This window comes from Lichenostomus cassidix, chromosome 3 (assembly GCF_008360975.1).
Source record: "Lichenostomus cassidix isolate B80296 chromosome 3, HeHo_3.0, whole genome shotgun sequence".
Taxonomy (NCBI): Eukaryota; Metazoa; Chordata; class Aves; order Passeriformes; family Meliphagidae; genus Lichenostomus; species Lichenostomus cassidix.
In genome coordinates this window covers 109,134,481-109,150,415 of record NC_139483.1, presented here as the reverse complement: position 1 = coordinate 109,150,415, position 15,935 = coordinate 109,134,481, and the positions used below count along the sequence as shown (strand labels likewise).

General features: G+C 43.3%; 1 protein-coding gene across 3 annotated transcripts in view; it reads left to right on the top strand.

The window, feature by feature from the left end:
- Positions 1 to 15,935, top strand: part of PKHD1 (PKHD1 ciliary IPT domain containing fibrocystin/polyductin) — a 233,383-nt gene that overhangs the window by 264 nt on the left and 217,184 nt on the right. For 2 of the 3 annotated variants that reach the window (XM_085057090.1, XM_085057092.1), the window contains exons 2-15: positions 347 to 490; positions 959 to 1,063; positions 2,106 to 2,183; positions 3,102 to 3,246; positions 4,176 to 4,275; positions 6,404 to 6,461; positions 7,310 to 7,388; positions 9,567 to 9,641; positions 10,317 to 10,381; positions 11,007 to 11,046; positions 11,881 to 11,951; positions 13,434 to 13,535; positions 14,182 to 14,277; positions 15,384 to 15,519. In XM_085057090.1, the coding sequence (XP_084913216.1) occupies positions 1,012 to 1,063; positions 2,106 to 2,183; positions 3,102 to 3,246; positions 4,176 to 4,275; positions 6,404 to 6,461; positions 7,310 to 7,388; positions 9,567 to 9,641; positions 10,317 to 10,381; positions 11,007 to 11,046; positions 11,881 to 11,951; positions 13,434 to 13,535; positions 14,182 to 14,277; positions 15,384 to 15,519 (1,097 nt within the window). In that variant the 5' untranslated portion in view covers positions 347 to 490; positions 959 to 1,011. The remainder of the gene's footprint in view (positions 1 to 346; positions 491 to 958; positions 1,064 to 2,105; positions 2,184 to 3,101; positions 3,247 to 4,175; positions 4,276 to 6,403; positions 6,462 to 7,309; positions 7,389 to 9,566; positions 9,642 to 10,316; positions 10,382 to 11,006; positions 11,047 to 11,880; positions 11,952 to 13,433; positions 13,536 to 14,181; positions 14,278 to 15,383; positions 15,520 to 15,935) is intronic. The other variant, XM_085057091.1, reaches the window with a different exon arrangement.

The window sequence follows — 15,935 nt, the reverse complement described above, 5'->3', positions numbered from 1 at the left end:
AACTAAACTAAGAATATGTAAGGGAACCTTGAAGTCTACTTGCTGTGAAAGTCAGTCCCAGCCTGAATATTGCTGTATCAAGACACCATTCCATCAGTTTTTCTGTCATGTTGTAGGGGGAAAAAGAGGATAAAATGAGTTCATTGTCCTCCTGTTGGAGGATCTAACTGTATACCAATGAAAGAACAATCCCAGGGTGCTCTTGTGATGGTTATTGAAATCTTGGAACAAAACAGTTAATAGCAGCAAGTAGCTTAGGTTAATAATTAAGCACCCTCAATGGACAGCTCTGAGCTGTCTGTGAAGGGATTTGAGCCTTTTGGGAAACTTGTCTGGTGGGTTTCAGCACTGGGCAGAGTGACTGACACAACCCCAGCCTGAAAATTGGGGTTTGGCAGAGCTGGTGCCAAAAGGATGGAGATCTTTTGCTGCTGTTGGAGTCTCTGCACTTCACTCGTCACAGTAATGGAGGAAGAACAAGTTGAATGAGGTAAGCAACGCCAGAAAAAATCCTAAATAGAATAATAAAATTAAATCAAAATGAAATTTTATACACCTGCTTTGAAATGCAACTTTCACACCAGGGCACTGGACTCTGCCCTGTGCACTTTGCAGTGTGTTAAAATGTGCAAGAAATAGAGTGAGAGCAGCTCCAGGAGGTCTTGTGGTACAAGAAACAGTAGGAACCAGGTTGGATGGGGCTTCAAGAATCCTGGTCTGATGCATTGTGTCCCCTCTATGGCAGGGGGTTGGAACTGGATGATCTTTACTGTCTCTTCCAAACAAAATAATTTTGTGATTTAAAAATGTGGCTAAATTAATTCACCCATGCTTTTTTCCATGCTAGAACAAAACCCAGGGTGAAGGCAGGAGAAGTTGATGGTCTATCTTTAAATGTTAGAGCATCTCCTGACATGGGCTTTACAAAGGGAATGTGTGATATTTTTTTGTTTTAAAGTTACAGGGAAGGTCCTGGAGCCAGACTTGTGAATTCCTCATCCAACATTCAAAATGAACCTTTGGAGAACATTCTTTCTGAGTGCTGAGCTGATATTCTTGGCAGGTGGGTGAAGAAGAGGGGTTGTCTCCAACCACACCTGTAAAATCCAGTGGGAATTGGATACAGACTGCCTGTGAGATGTGGAGAAACACCTCTAAAAGATGTTGAAAACTATGGGATATTGACTGTAGCACACTGGACATGGTGCACCCTTATTATTGGTTTTCCATGGCATTATTTCCATAGCCATAGAGATTTCTGGATTAATTTAAAATTCTCTATGTTCTACCTGGGTTCATATCATACCTATTGTTTTTTGTGCACTTGATGATAAATATGTCACTCCTTGCATGCTGATATTAAGGGTTCATGATGCACAAAAGTGTCCAACATTTGGCTTCAGTGATCAATACTGATGTTTGATCAGATTGCATCCAAACACAGACAAGAAGGAAATCTCCTAAAATGTTAATCAGGAAACTGGAAGATTTTGATCACTGGCTGCAAAAAAAGAAACCAACTACTAGTTCATCTCTTACCCTCAGAAAATGTGGGTACCCAAAAGAAATCCTCAATTGTCTTAGGAGTTTGATGCCTTTATGAAAGGCATGGCATAGCAGGTTATAAGTGACTTAACATCGTGAAGCAGGAGATCTTTTTCAGGCCTGTATGTATTTCCTAATGATTTCAGAAGGAAATAGCTGTACAGGCTGCCTTGGAGCCAGAAAAGGATATATTTTGTAGCTGGCCTTAATTTTGGGAGGGTGCACAGCAGTCAGCAAGCACATTTCTTTGAGAGATAAAGGAATAAATGTGAAGTTTATCACCCTTAATTCTCGAGGAGGACAGGAAGCTCAGGCTGTAGTTTGGTTCACCAAGCCCTGAAGGCATCAACACATCCCTGAGGGGAGCTGTAAACTGGGGAGAGAGAGAAGGGGGAAAAAGGATGGGCAACCTGACTAATCTGGATGCCTGAGCATGAGAAATGGGATGAAAGGTGGGAGCACAGGAAGACAGCTCTGAGATCACAGTGTCTCGTCCTGAATAAGGTATTTCAGATGTTTGCATTTCCCTTCAGCCTGATGGAGGTGGTTTGTTTTTGCAGGGACAGCCTCAGGATCACTTGTGAAGCCCCGGGAGGGCAGCATTGCTGGAGGGACATGGATTACCCTCACTCTGGATGGTGAGTTTTAAATTCTGATTAAGAACATGGCAAAGTAGAATCAGAGAAAGGTTTGAGTTGGAAGGGACCTTAAATCTCCTCTCATTCTACCCTGCTGTGGGCAGGGACACCTTCCACTATCTCAGGTTGCTCCAAACCCTGTCCAGCCTGGCCTTGGACACTTCTAGGGATGTAAATGTAGGGGATAATCAGCTCCATTCTGAAGTTTGTGGTTGGAATGACAAACCCTAAACAACAGAGCCATGGGCTGTGACACTCATAAAATGAAATCAGCTTGAAATTATAAGCTACCGCTGAAGATTTATTTCTAAGCAACAGAAGTCAAGTTTACCTTATTTTTGCAGATGTAGGGCTAGAAATTTCTTCCCTGCTCCTGCCCCTTTATTGAAGAAAAGTTAAAAATCTGCCCCCTGCATATGCCCTGTGATGTTGTAGCTTTTAGAACTCTTATGATAAAAATGAGATCTGAGTCAAAATCACAGAATGTAATGTCCATTTGGGCCCAAAACCAGCTGCACAAAACTAGGTCTGATTTTCCACAGTGATGAATATTTATTCATTGGGAAGAGAGCTGGTTTCTGAACCAGGTGAATGTTTGGTTTAGCTGTCCAGGGCAGTGATAGAGTCATCAGGGGGATTTAAGATATGTGGAAGTGCACCTGGGGATGTGGGTTTTATCCTTCCAATTCTCTCCCCCATCCTGCTGGGAAGAAAATGAATGAGTGGCTGTGTGGGGCTGAGTAGACAGCTGGGGTTAAACCACCACAACATGAAATTACATAAACATGATTTTTAAAAGCCTCAAGGGCTCTAAGCATTATTCCTAGAGAAGCTGGGTTGTTCATCCAAAAATGTTTGTTGTGCCACTGGGAGTGATTCTGTCCTTACAGAGCTCTTCTGATTGACTTTACTGCTTAGGCTCAACGTCCCACCAGGTAGAACCTGTCTCTCCAGGCAGTGCATCCCAGCTGGAGGTGTCCCTGGTGAATCCAGACCTGCCCAGGCTGCCATGTGATGTCTCTCCTCTGTATTTGGACTTGCCCACTGTAAGGTGCAGAACAAGGTATGATCTGTGACTCCAGTGTGGGTGAGACTTTGCTGTTTGTCAAACAGGATCCTCATTTTCCTTCAGCATCTGCACAGGCAGTTTGGGGGTTGAAAGGATTCCTCTAGCTGCTACTGAGGCCACACCTCAGCACCTCCTAAGTGGATTGATTTATTCTTGTTTCAACTTTATGAAGCACAAGGCTACCCAGCATGAGGATGGTGAGCCTAACTGGAGAGACCAGACTCAGACCTTCAAAGGTTTGTAGATGTCTGGTTCTCAGATATAAAACTCCCAAGAACATCTTGGAGGAGATTCCACCAGTTTTTGTTGTCCTTTATGAATAGGGCAGAAAATAAATATGGTTCCAAGCACCAGCTGGGCAGTCTAAGCTGCCTGTTTTCTATCCTGCCAAAACTTTAACAAAGGTTGTTGGACTGGAAGACTGGGTGTCTGAAGAGGGACATGATAGGGCTCTTCCATCTTTTGCTGCTCTAATTTGACTGGGAGTTAATCCTGCTAGATGCTGTGATAAGAAACCATGCATTAAGGGTGCAGCACTAATTTACAGACCAGGATTAAGATGCCCTGCAGATCCAGGCAGCCCTGGGTCATTTTATTACTAATGAATAAAAATTATTGTCTGTGCATCTCTGATGAGATGGTTTGTGTTTTGTGTTAACATTAATTTGGGTAGAGTTCTGATATAGTCCTGTCACCTTCTGTACTTACTTGTGATTTCTTGCTGTGCTCCCACATATTTATAAATTGTTGTTTTAGAGTTTGGGTTTGTATGTGTGAAGTTGGGGCTGTCAGTGTATATTTGCTTTGCTCTATTGAAGCCTCAGTGTTCTTGCTGAGAATGGAGAACCTGTGAAGGTCCTGGCATTTCCTAAGAAATAAACACAGTCTGTGTAATATAATATTACACATTTTCTTCCACCTAGGTCTGCACCCCAGGAGGGTTTGTACTATGTGGAGGTGATCTTTAAAGGACATGTGATTAACAACCTGACTGAGGTGCAGAAAGAGAATTATTCTTTCAAGGTAATCACCAAGCAAGTGCAGAAGTGATAATAAAGAATTCAAGGTATTGACGGGAGTCAAGCTTCACACAGGAATTGCATTGAAATGGACGCAAACATGGAATGATTTGGATTGGAAGGGAACTCTAAGACCATTCAGTTCCAACCCTAAGCTAAAGAAAGATGAGGAGAGACCTTTTACAAGGCCGTGTTAGAGACAGAACCAGCAGGAATGGCTTCAAACAGAAAGAGAGTAGGTTTAGATTAGATGTTTGGGAAAAAGTCTTTACTGTGAGGGTGGTGAGGCCCTGGCACAGATTTCCCAGAGAAGCTGTGGCTGCCCCTGGATCCCTGGAAGTGTTCAAGGCCAGGTTGGACAGGGCTTGGAGCAACCTGGGATTGTGGAAGCAAGTGGAAATTGTCCCTGCCCATGGCAAGGGATGAAACAAGATGGTCTTTCAGATCCCTTCCAACTCAAATCATTCTGTGATTCTGTGATCTCTTGCAGAGAAGAATCCTTAACCATGACTGTGTCTTTGGGATGAGGCCTGGTGTGTTTGGAAGTCACATCCCACCTCTGTGCTAACTTTGAGCAGGAAAACCCAGCATTTTCAGTAAATTGCACATTAAAGACGAAGAGTCATTGGGTGGTTCAGCTAGCTTAGAGAGCTGATGAAAAATCACCAGGGATGCTGTTAATGAGCCACATTCCAAGCTAAATAAACCACAATGTGTCTCTTTGTTTTGGGGCTGGGACCTGGGAGCTACGAGTATTAAAAATTAATTTTGCCTCCGCATTAGATTGAAAAGCCGCTGCAGGCAGCAACAAGTCTGAGCAGCTCACAAGACTTGTGTCAGCCAGTGGCCCCAATTTCCTGCTGGGTTTGGCTTATTTCTCCACATCTTCTCCAGCCTGGGGAATGCTGTGATGTTGCCTTTGCTCCCCAGAAGTGGCCATTGCTGGAGGAAATTTGTGGCTACTCGTTCATTTTTAACAAGACCGTGAGTAGGAGGGAAGGCAAAAGCTGAGCTCTGAAAGGGAAAGAGCTTCAAGGAAAGCTTAGAAAAAAATCCCCAGCATATGCAGCGTTATCTTTGAATTAGTACAACAAATTAATTTTTTATGATATTTATTGGGCTGTCAGCAGTGTCTGTAAGTGCCAGTGAGGACATGAGGGGGTTCATAGAGGTGGTGGGGAAGATGAGCATGTCCGAAAAAGGATGGAGAAGGGTCTGGAGGACAAGTTTGATGATGAGAAGCTGAGGGAGCTGGGGGAGCTCAGCCTGGAGAAAAAGAGGCTCAGGGGGAACCTTCTGGCTCTGCACAACTCCTGACAGGAGGGGACAGCGAGGCAGGGATTGGTCTCTTCTCCCAAGTTACAAGACACAGGATGAGAAAATTGCCTCAAGTTGCACCAGGGAAGGTTTAGATTGGATATTAGGGAAAATTTCTTTCCCAGAAGGGTTGTCAAACACCAGGGAAGTGGTGGAGTCACCAGCCCTGGAGGGATTGAAAAGCCATATAAATGTGGCACCTGGGGACATGGTTTAGTGGATTTAGTGGATTTAGCAGTGTTGGATTAATGGGAATTTTATGATCTTCAAAGTATTTTTCCTCAGAGACCAAGGTAGTTTTTTCCCAAAGACATCTCTGTTATATTGTTGCAAGTTGGGCCAATAAAAAGTCTTTCTTTGCTCCACTGCTTTAAAGTACCCAACAAACTTGCTAAAGGGTGACTGAAGTATTTTGTGTCTCTGATGATGAAATGGTTCTAAAATATATAATATTAGGAAGAAAAATGGTGTCACAATTCAAGATAAAATGCGGAGCAAAAATGTCAGCTAAAGCAAGACATAAAAATTTGATAGTGTATTAAACTGTTTCTTCTGCCATTGGCTCAAGCCAGGGTAGACAATTTGGGCACAAAAGAGGATGTAAAAATAGCATTAACCCATACTGTGAATTGAGAGGGGGTTAAGAAGGGAATATTTCTCCTTACTCCCTTCCCAGAGCAGGACTCTGCTTCAAAGATCAGACCTGAGTCTGAGTCTCTGAAGTGCAGCTGCCAGCTGGGTGATGAGCAGTGCACCATCACTGAGTTGGTCTGATGCAAAATAGCTGCTATTTAACTACAAATTTCTCTTTGCAGTTCTCTGCTGAGCAGACACCCATGATTTACCAAATTAATCCATCGTCTGGCATCCCAGGTACAGGACCTTTCTTTAATCTGTAGTGCCCCAGAGACCTTTTGTTTAATGGGGCTTTAGATCAGACTGTAAAGTTATGTGAGAAGTCATTCACTGATTTTGGTGTGAACAATTAACTGGAATATGGAAGATTTTTTGCCCCCTATTTCTATTATTTTTGTATTTCCATGTTTCTTTAGAGAAAATGGAAAGTTTGATCCTCAAAGTCAAGATTAATCAAAAGGTTTTGGTCTCTCAAGAGTGCAGATGGATTCCTGGATTATTAGATTAGATAGATGTTCCTCAATCTAAATCAGTCTCTAATTTCCAATTATTTTCAAGCATAGTACAGCTCTAGATTCTCATGCCTTGCTTCAGGATGTCAGTATGGAGGTTTCTGTGGCTTAGCTGGATGTTTGACCTCCCATAGTGAGTGAAGAGCATGAGAATTATCTGGCCACAGATATGCCAAGGTCCTTCTTTAGACCTTCACCCCGTCTGGTGTACAAATGATGTAATTTTGGTTGTCTCACAGAGGTTCTACAGTGGAGTTGGGTTAGAAAGTGGGGTTTAGTTAACAAAAGAGTTGATGAAAAGTTGTCAACTCAATGCAAATACAGATCTGGAAAAAAATATGGAATATTTTTTTGGGGGGGGTTGGAACAAAGACATGTGTTTTGAGAAAAGTGAATTAAGTGCAAAATCGTCTTGAACCATGGTAAAAGCTGAGAGTACCATCAGTGCAGGCAGCTAGGAACCTCTGCAAAACCCATACAGACCAGTAATTCCTTTTGTTCAGCTCAGAAAATCTGCAAATCAGTTCTCTGCTTTTAAAAGGCTCTCTTCAATTTCCATTTCCTCTTAAACAGGAAATTTAATACACATTCATGGGAAGACAATTGCTGGGAGATATGAGACCCTGGACTTCAATGTGGATTACATTGATGGGTAATTATCTACACTCAGCTATCTGCTGCAGCCCCTGTAATTGGCATTTCTTCCATCAACTTCCTCGACAGCAATAAATTGCAACCAGTTGGCCCAGAATTGCCATTTACTTCCTTTGTGGTTTATTGCAGCTCATGAGTTGGGCTCCAGCAAACTTTGTTAATCTAATTGCAACTGGTCCATTAAGCTGGTTGGTTTGTTTACTGGCAGCACAGTCAATCACAGCTCAGTGTGAATTGTACTGTAATTGCAGATGGCTGCTGTAGATTTTATTTTGGATAGCAAATTAAAATTTAACTAATTAAAATAATGTCAGAGTCGAAAAGTTAAATAAATTTTCCCCTTTCCATTTGCATTTTTTTTAAGAAAAAAACCTATTAGTTTGAAGCAGATGCTCTGGTGAGCTGGAAGACTAAAGAGAAGTATTTTGAGACAAAAGGCTTTGTTGTTCACTGCTTTAAACACTGTGGTTGTTTTCTTGTTCTCAAAGGTTTGATTTTTTTTTTTAAATGTTGCTTCTGTGGTTATATGCAACAGAGAAAAGCAGGTGGGTTTAAAAAAAACTTATTTCAGGACAACAGCCCTTTAAGTACAGTGAATCCAAAATGAGCATCAGCACTGTCCTGCTGTGTGTCATATGTATTTCCACATGTGTGGATATGTTATCAAATGTTAATTTATGATTTCTGAGCCAATGGCAGTGAAGAACTAAGCCCAGGTAAGTATTTTAAACATAAACTATTAATCCATCGTTACTCTGCTGTCAGTTTAAGGATCATTCCTGGAGCCAGGAAAGGTGTGCATTCTTGGTAGTCAGAAATTTTAATTGAGGCAGCAGATATTTAACCATTAGATGCTTTTAATGACTTTTTAGGCTGAAAGGAAACATCCCTTTTTCAGTGATTAAACTCCCTGCTGGCATGAAGGAAAGTCCAGTGCAGATTCCTGTCCCCATCCCTGCACTGTGCACATCAGCATCCTTTGTTTGGTATCAATTATTGTTTTACCTGCCTCTGGTGGAGCCATGAAACCTTTGATCAGAGGGAAGAAAGGCTGCTGTGTCTGAGTGCAGCTTGGATGTCCCTGCAGTGCTCTGCTGCCAGATTACTCATTTACAGCTTAACCTCACCAAGAGGAAATGGCCTCAAAATCCCAGCATACCAGACAGGTTCCCTTTGTAGCTTCACACGAATAATTTGCCCATTTTTGGTGTGTTAGGAAATATGTACCAGGTGGGGACTTGGACTTGACCAGAGCAGTCTGTCACTCAGTCACGCTGATTCAGGATTTGGAGCAAAAAAAAGGGAATGGTTTAAATACTTTCAAGTGTGTTCTGCACCTTTTTCCATGCTTTGTATGGGATGCTTTGGTCCAGTGATGCTTAACAAACATTTGGCAGAACTGTTTTTTTTATTTCTAACCTTCCTTAAAAGGAACGGTTCTCAATATTAGCCACCTGTATTAATAAAAGCAAGCTCTTTTTAATAAAACCTCATAAAACTGCACTCTGAAACATGGGCCATAGAAAACTGCACTCTGAGGGGTGGGTCATCACAAAGTGTTTGCATTACAGGTTTTCATTACCTATTTCCTTTAATTGCCTCCTAATTCTCAAGGAATCATTGCCAGCCTTTGCTTATTCTTCTAATTACTCTGAATTTATTCCTCCTACCTGCTTCTTCCTCTCCAGTGGAAGTTGTCCCATACTGACTCTTTAATGAACAGATATTTAAATTTGTTATTAGAATCTTGGGTGATTTCTGCCAGAAGTTGTTTGTAGTGTTTTCCTCTATGAAAGAAAGAAGTGGCTGAGCTGCATCTTGACTGCACTTGCTGTAGTTAATGGTTTTGGAAGGTGTGGGTGGCAATTGTCCTCCTGGAGCTCAGCCTTGCCCTCAGGGAGGAGGGATTGGGTCATTCAGAGCTGGCATGGGGTGTCTCCAAGGTGGTCCTGATGCAACCTCACTGAGCTGCAGTTCCCACAGTATTTGGGGAAAGCTCTTTGCAGGTGCAAAGATAAGAGATTAAGCCTTGTTCAGTTTTCTAGAAGGTTAATAAATGTCAGATACAAGTGAAGGGAAATTCCTGTCCCTTAGGAAAATATTGGCTGCTGATTTTAACAGATCAGGTTTTCATTTGCATCACATCATATCTTTCCTGTTTATTTTTTTTGCCCAGGCCAGCTGTTCTTACATCAGAAGGTGATGGATGGACCAGTCTCTGCTCCTTTGCTGACAGGAGAGCTGGAAGCATGTTAGTTCTTACTTTGGGTTTGTGTTGGTGCAAGGGCTCAGCACAGCTTGTGCATCAAAATTTTGTGGCTTTTGGAAAACTCTTCTGCTTTGGTTTAAAGTGGAGAGGGACCCTGGGGAGTCATGGTCTGCGATGGGATGGGTGAGGGTTGCTGGCTCTCTGTGGCTCCAGCTACCCCCATGTAAATGTGAGTTAATGATGGGAATTGTGCCATTCCATGACTCCAGAGGGTTGATGTAATGACAGAATATATGATTTAATTCCTACCTGCTCCTTCTAACAGTTCAGGGACCTGCAGAGGTACAAGTATAGGTGAAACATTTTTGTCCTATTCACCCTCCCCTTGTGCCTGCACTTGTTCCTGCTCAGCTTTTTATTTCAAATGGGGGTTCTGAAGGTCACCAACAGCATCAGCTTCTAGAAACGAGTGTAAAAGAGCCAAGTTGGAGCACTGCTGCTGGGAGATCCTCCTAAGCTGCTGAACATTTGATCATTAGTGGGAAGATGGTTTGTTCCTCTCCCATCTCACCTGCTTCACTCCCATGTTTCTATAGATAGCAAATCAGGACTATCTTAGTTGCACAAGATCATATCTTCTGCTGGTTAGGTCATTCTACAGTATTTTGCTTTTTTTTTTGCTTCCAAAGCTCAGTGAAATTCTTTGTCTCTCCACAGTTACCCTATTCTGGCAAAGGATGGAGTGGGCACCCTGCAGTGCCGGGTGGAAGGGAACCATATAGGTTGGTGAAAAGGGATAAAATCCATGGATTTCCAGCATTCCTACAACTCCAGAGGATGGAGGGAGGGTGTCAGTCATGAGTTTCTGTTTTGTCTCCCAAGTTAGGAAGGTGGCTCAGGGCTAAGCCCACAAAAGCAGCTTCAGATCAAAACTTGCCAGCTTTCAGCACAGCCCCTGCCATGGTTTGTGTCCTCTGCACAGGGAGAACATGAAGGGAAACCCTGACATGGTGTGGACATTACTGACAGCAACAGTGGGATTTGGGGTCCTTGTTCAGTTTCCTGCTTTAATCTTTCTTGTCTGTGATGGACCTTCCCTCAAGTGCTTTATTAGAGGAATAAATTGGGTGTCACCTTCTATTCACAGTCTCTCCAGAAGCAGGTTGGATCCTTTTGATTTTTCCTTACTTCCAAGCACTCTGAATAAGCTTCTAACTTCCTGAGGTTTTGAGGAGCAGCCTTCCTGTTTGGGAAAGATATTCTGAGTTAAATATGTAAAATAGACTTTCCTTAATGTTAAAAGGAAAGTGTAAGGAAGGGAGAATCAGGCCCAGAGACCTGGGCAAGGTTTGGTAGGATTTACTCCATACTTCTGCCATAAAGCATTACTACTTTTCTCTCCCCCAGGGTCCCACAACATCACCTTCTCAGTGTTTAACAAAGGAAAGTGAGTAAAATAATATTTTCTCTCTTTTTCTCTGGTTTTGCGTGGGGATACAGCTGCGTTTGAGTCCAAGATGTGCAAATGATGTTTTTCCTGAATCATGTGTTTCACTGCTTAGAAATAAGGTTTTTCTTATCTTTAGAAGATGGTGGTTGGATTGGGAATGAAATGGGGGAATTTTTCTGCCCAAACAATTTCCACTGTGGTGTTTTATACTTTACCTTCAGTGTCCAAAGCGTAAAAACATCTTATCTTGCATGATAAGCCTGCTGGCTGAAGGAGGATGGATTCAGATTTGGATATTAGGGAGAAATTGTTCTCTGTGAGGGTGGTGAGGCCCTGGCACAGGTTGCCCAGAGAAGCTGTGGCTGCCCCTGGATCCCTGGAAGTTGTCAAGGCCAGGCTGGGCAGGGCTTGGAGCAACCTGGGATAGTGGAAATTGTCCCTGCCTATGGCAGGGGGTGGAATGAGGTGAGCTTTAATGTCCCTTCCCACCTAAACCATTCTGTGATCTGTTAAATCTGGCTAAATAAGATCTTTTCACCTTGCTTTTAACTATTCATCCTAATGGGAAAGAATTTAACCATAAAAGGAGGTGAAAATATGTTCTGACAGAGTCAAAACCTAGTTTACAATGTGTTAGTACTTTTAATAAACTGTTTCAGCCATGTAATGGGGTCTCATGAATCAATGCCTCAATGTGCTGGTAAAAGGTGTTGTTGGACTTTGCAGAAATATTCCACTGTTCCTCTGGAGAGTGAGAATTCACCTCTGCCAAAGGAAGGTCTGCTTTTATTTACATGGCCAGGGATCTCTCAGGTGTTTTCTCTCTTGCAGGTCAGCAGCACACAAAGATGCTTGGCTCATCAGTGCCAAACAGGAGCTTTTTCTGTACCAAACTCATCCAGGTATTCACTGATCCTCCTTGCTGGCTGCACTCTCTTTCAGCAGTCCCAGTGTGGTCTGAGAAAAGACCTCTCACTGTTGCTTTCTCCAGGGATGTACCCCTGTTTTCTTCTTATTTTGTTGTTCCATTCCCCTGGTGTGGGCCTGACTAAGCAAAAATATCAAAAATGTCAAGACAACCAGATTTATCTGGCAAGCCTGGATGTGCTGTCATGGATTGTCTCATACATCCCCAGTGTTCTTCTCGGACAGGGATGTATTTGAACTCAGTTTTGGGCATCCCTCCCCTGAGACAGCCAGCCAGAAACCAGCAGTAATGCATGGCTTGGGATGATATTTTAGCCCTGCTCGTTTTCCTGTCAGATCAGTTAGACACTTGAGATGTTGCTCACAGAGAAACTTTCCCCCTTAAATTACTCTGTGTTTGGTAAGGCTGAGATTTTGAAAATGCTGACCTCAGGATGAGAACTCCCACATCAGCTACAGGAAAGAGATCATGTTCAGCTACTCCAAGAATTGAGCTCTGGATGAGTGGTGAACACAAGTTGCTGCACCATTAGTTTAAAAAAAAAAATATTCAAGGTACATTAAAAATCACCTACATGTGACATTTCAAGTTGTATTGTAGACAACATTTTGTTAAGGAGAGTAACTTTATGACCTTATTTACAATTTGAGGCACAGGCAAATGAAATAACCCTGCATGAAGTTGGCTGTGGGCAGAGCACAAGCAGAAAGATCTGCCAGATCTGCACTAGTCAGTAGTCAATATTGTAAAATTAGTGTTTAAATACCAGATGAATTGAAAAAAAAAGAGATGCAGGGATTGGCCAAAACCCCTCATCTTTTTTTATTAGTCTTTTTTTTTTTTTCCCCCAGAGCTATACAAGTATGACTGGGTGGTTAAACTCCAGCCTGAGTGCAAAGTGGGTAATTGTCATCAAAGAGAAAAACATTTTTCCTGTGGAATGGCACAGCTGTAACAGATAAAATCCTGAAAGAATCTCATGGTTGTGATGTGGACACTGAGATGTTCAGATCCCTCCATTTGTCCCTGAAGTCTGAGGGATGATTGGAAAGTGTGGTGGCATTTAAACCTAGGGGCTGAATTGAGAAGTGAGACAGAGAAGGTCAAAAGGATTAAACCGGTTTGGTTTTGTTTTTTGGGTTTTTTCCTTCAGAGCTCCTCAATAGCACAGAATAGATCAGTTTGCAATCTGAGCATGACAGATGCAGCCACTGCTAAGTAACAGCCCAAGCACTGCAGTGTTTCCCCTATCATGTGGCCAAATTATTCATGTTGTTTATTCCTGGTGCCATCCTTGAGGCTGCCAAAAAAAAGGGATAAGTGAGATGCTGGTTTCCTCCACAAGAGCCTGCCCTGCCTGGAAACAGTGCAAGTGCACTGCAGGCTTTCCCAGAAATGGGGCTGGGATTAACCTTTGCAGGGTTTGTTTCAGATCCCACTTTTCCTTCCCCTGCAGAGATTCTCTCCGTGCTCCCAGTGGGAGGGAGCCTGGGAGGAGGCACTGATCTCACTGTCACTGGGGATTTCTTTGAGGAGCCAGTGCAGGTCACTGTTGCAGGTAAGAGAAGAAACATCTGTTTATTTTTTTTTTAATTTTTTTTTTTTAAATACAGTTTGGCCCTGACAACAAAACCCAAGAGATGTTCAGGGATCCCAGTGTGGGAATTGTAGGACTCACCCTCAGGAAGGCTGAGTTATTCTGATTGTGGGCATGAGCTGTTCTGTTTCCTGGCAGCTACAGCCCAGGATTGTGGCAAAATGTTTATCCCTTTTGGGAACAAAGTGGGGGGAAGGAATTCTGCCTGGTGTGATACCCACTTTGGGTGATTCCCACCCAGAGCTCAACATCCAGGATCCTCAGCATGGGAAAGACATGGACCTGTTGGAGAGAGTGCAGAGGAGTGACACAAAAATGATCAGAGGGGTGGAACACCTCTGCTATAAGGAAAGGCTGAGAAATATGGGGTTGCTCAGATTGGAGAAAAGAAGGCTCCAGGGAGACCTTGGAGCACCTTCCAGTGCCTGAAGGGGATCCAACAGAGCATCCTGGTCTAGTGGAAGGTGTCTCTGTCCATGGAAAGATGCTTGGAACTAATTGTAAAATCCCTTCCAAACCATTCCATGACTCTAAGATAGGTTTATGCTGAGGCTCAGCTGTGTTTCCAAATCTCCCACAGCACATTTTTCTCCTTTCCTGCTGGCAGGTGTTCCCTGTAAAGTCAAGCACGTCTCTCCCCAGGAAATCAGATGCACCACTGGCCCTGCTGGCGAGGGCAGGAGGCTTGGTGTCCCCCAGCCAGGTAAGATGTTCCACTGAGGCTCCAAACAAGCAAACACACCCAGAAATGCAGGACAGAAACCCCTTGAGGATGAACGAAATCAGGAAACAGGGCTTTCCAAAATGCTGCTTTAACATCAAGACAGTTTATTTTGGGGTTGGTAGGGAATGGGGCTACAAAATAATCAAAGGGCTGGAGGACCTCTGCTGTGAGGAAAGACTGATGAGGGAGCTGAGGCTGGCCAGCCTGGAGAAGAGAAGGCTCCAGGGAGACCTGAGAGCCTCTTCCAGTGCCTAGAGGGAAATATATTTAAGAAATATGGAGATAAACTATTAGTAGGGACTGTAGTGAAAGGACAGAGGGTGATGATTTTAAATTAAAAAGGGTCTATTTAAATTAGATCTAATGAAGGTATATTTTTATAGTGAGGGGGTGAGGCTCTGGCACAGGTTGCCCAGAGAGGTGATGGATTCTCCACCCCTGGAAATATTCAAGGCCAGTTTGGGTGCAGCTCAGAGCAACTTGCTCGGGTTGGAGATGACCCTGTTTGTGGCAGGAGATTGAACTGGATAAACTTGAATTGTCCCTTCCAACCCAAACCTTTCTGCAATTCTACAGCTAGGAAAATCCATTTGGAGAGCTCAGCCCACCATGTGCAGACAGGAGATGGTGGGAGGAAGGTCAGACTGGTGTGCAGGGCTGTGGAAAATGAGGGGAAAAATATGGATAACATTTAGAGGAAGGATGGCTGAGCTGGAGTCACTGCAGAGGCTTCTGGGGACACTCCTTGAATGGAGCATTGCAGTAGGAGACTATAGAGCATAAAATGAGCTTTAATTTTGACCATGGGTCACCTCAGTGCCTTTTCCTGCAAGAGCAGACATGTGAGATGCTTGGATGCTTTACTCTCTGCAGAGTTTTGTTTTTTCTTGTGGAGGATTTCAAGGTAAAACAAATTCCCTGAGGCGAGATCTGTGTTCTGCCTCAGACTGCAAAATATCCCACAAACAGAACCAATTTATTATTAAAATTTTCTCTCTGGCCTGCCTCCTACACCACTGATTCCAGCATGTGCTCTGGGATTTCTGCTGGCTGCTGCTGAGAACACTTTTGTTTTAACTTTCTAGGAAACAGAGGGCTTCTCTTTGAAGTCTGGGATGATGCCTCTCATCTGACAGAAGCAGGTCCTGGATACAGATGGCAGTTTGTACCTAATGCCAGCTCCCCAGTAAGGTTTCTGTCTGGGGCAAAGAAGTCCTTCAGGTACTCAGTGATCTTAAAAAGAGACGAAGCCATGGCAATCACCTTTAACAGTGTAAGGTGCAGCAAAACCACCTGACAGCTCTTTATAGCAGAGCCTCACTGCATAGCTCCTATAAATCAAAGCAAACCCTTTGCTCCGAGGTCCTTTTGAAGCTTAAAATATGCACTGAAGTGTTTTATTTTTTCCTTTCTTTGCCTTCCCTCAGTATTTCTGCTCTACCTGGCCTAGATATGCTGAAATACTACCAAAACAAAATTGCTGTGGAGGCAGAGGAGCTCCAGTTTTAGGCTGTTTTGGGCTGGAGCTCTGGCCAGATGTGGAGGGGCAGATTCTCAGCTGATGTTGGCAGCAAAGGTGGAGTTAATACAATTAAATAAATTCCTGAACTGTGTTGGTTCCCACCACCTCTTCAGAT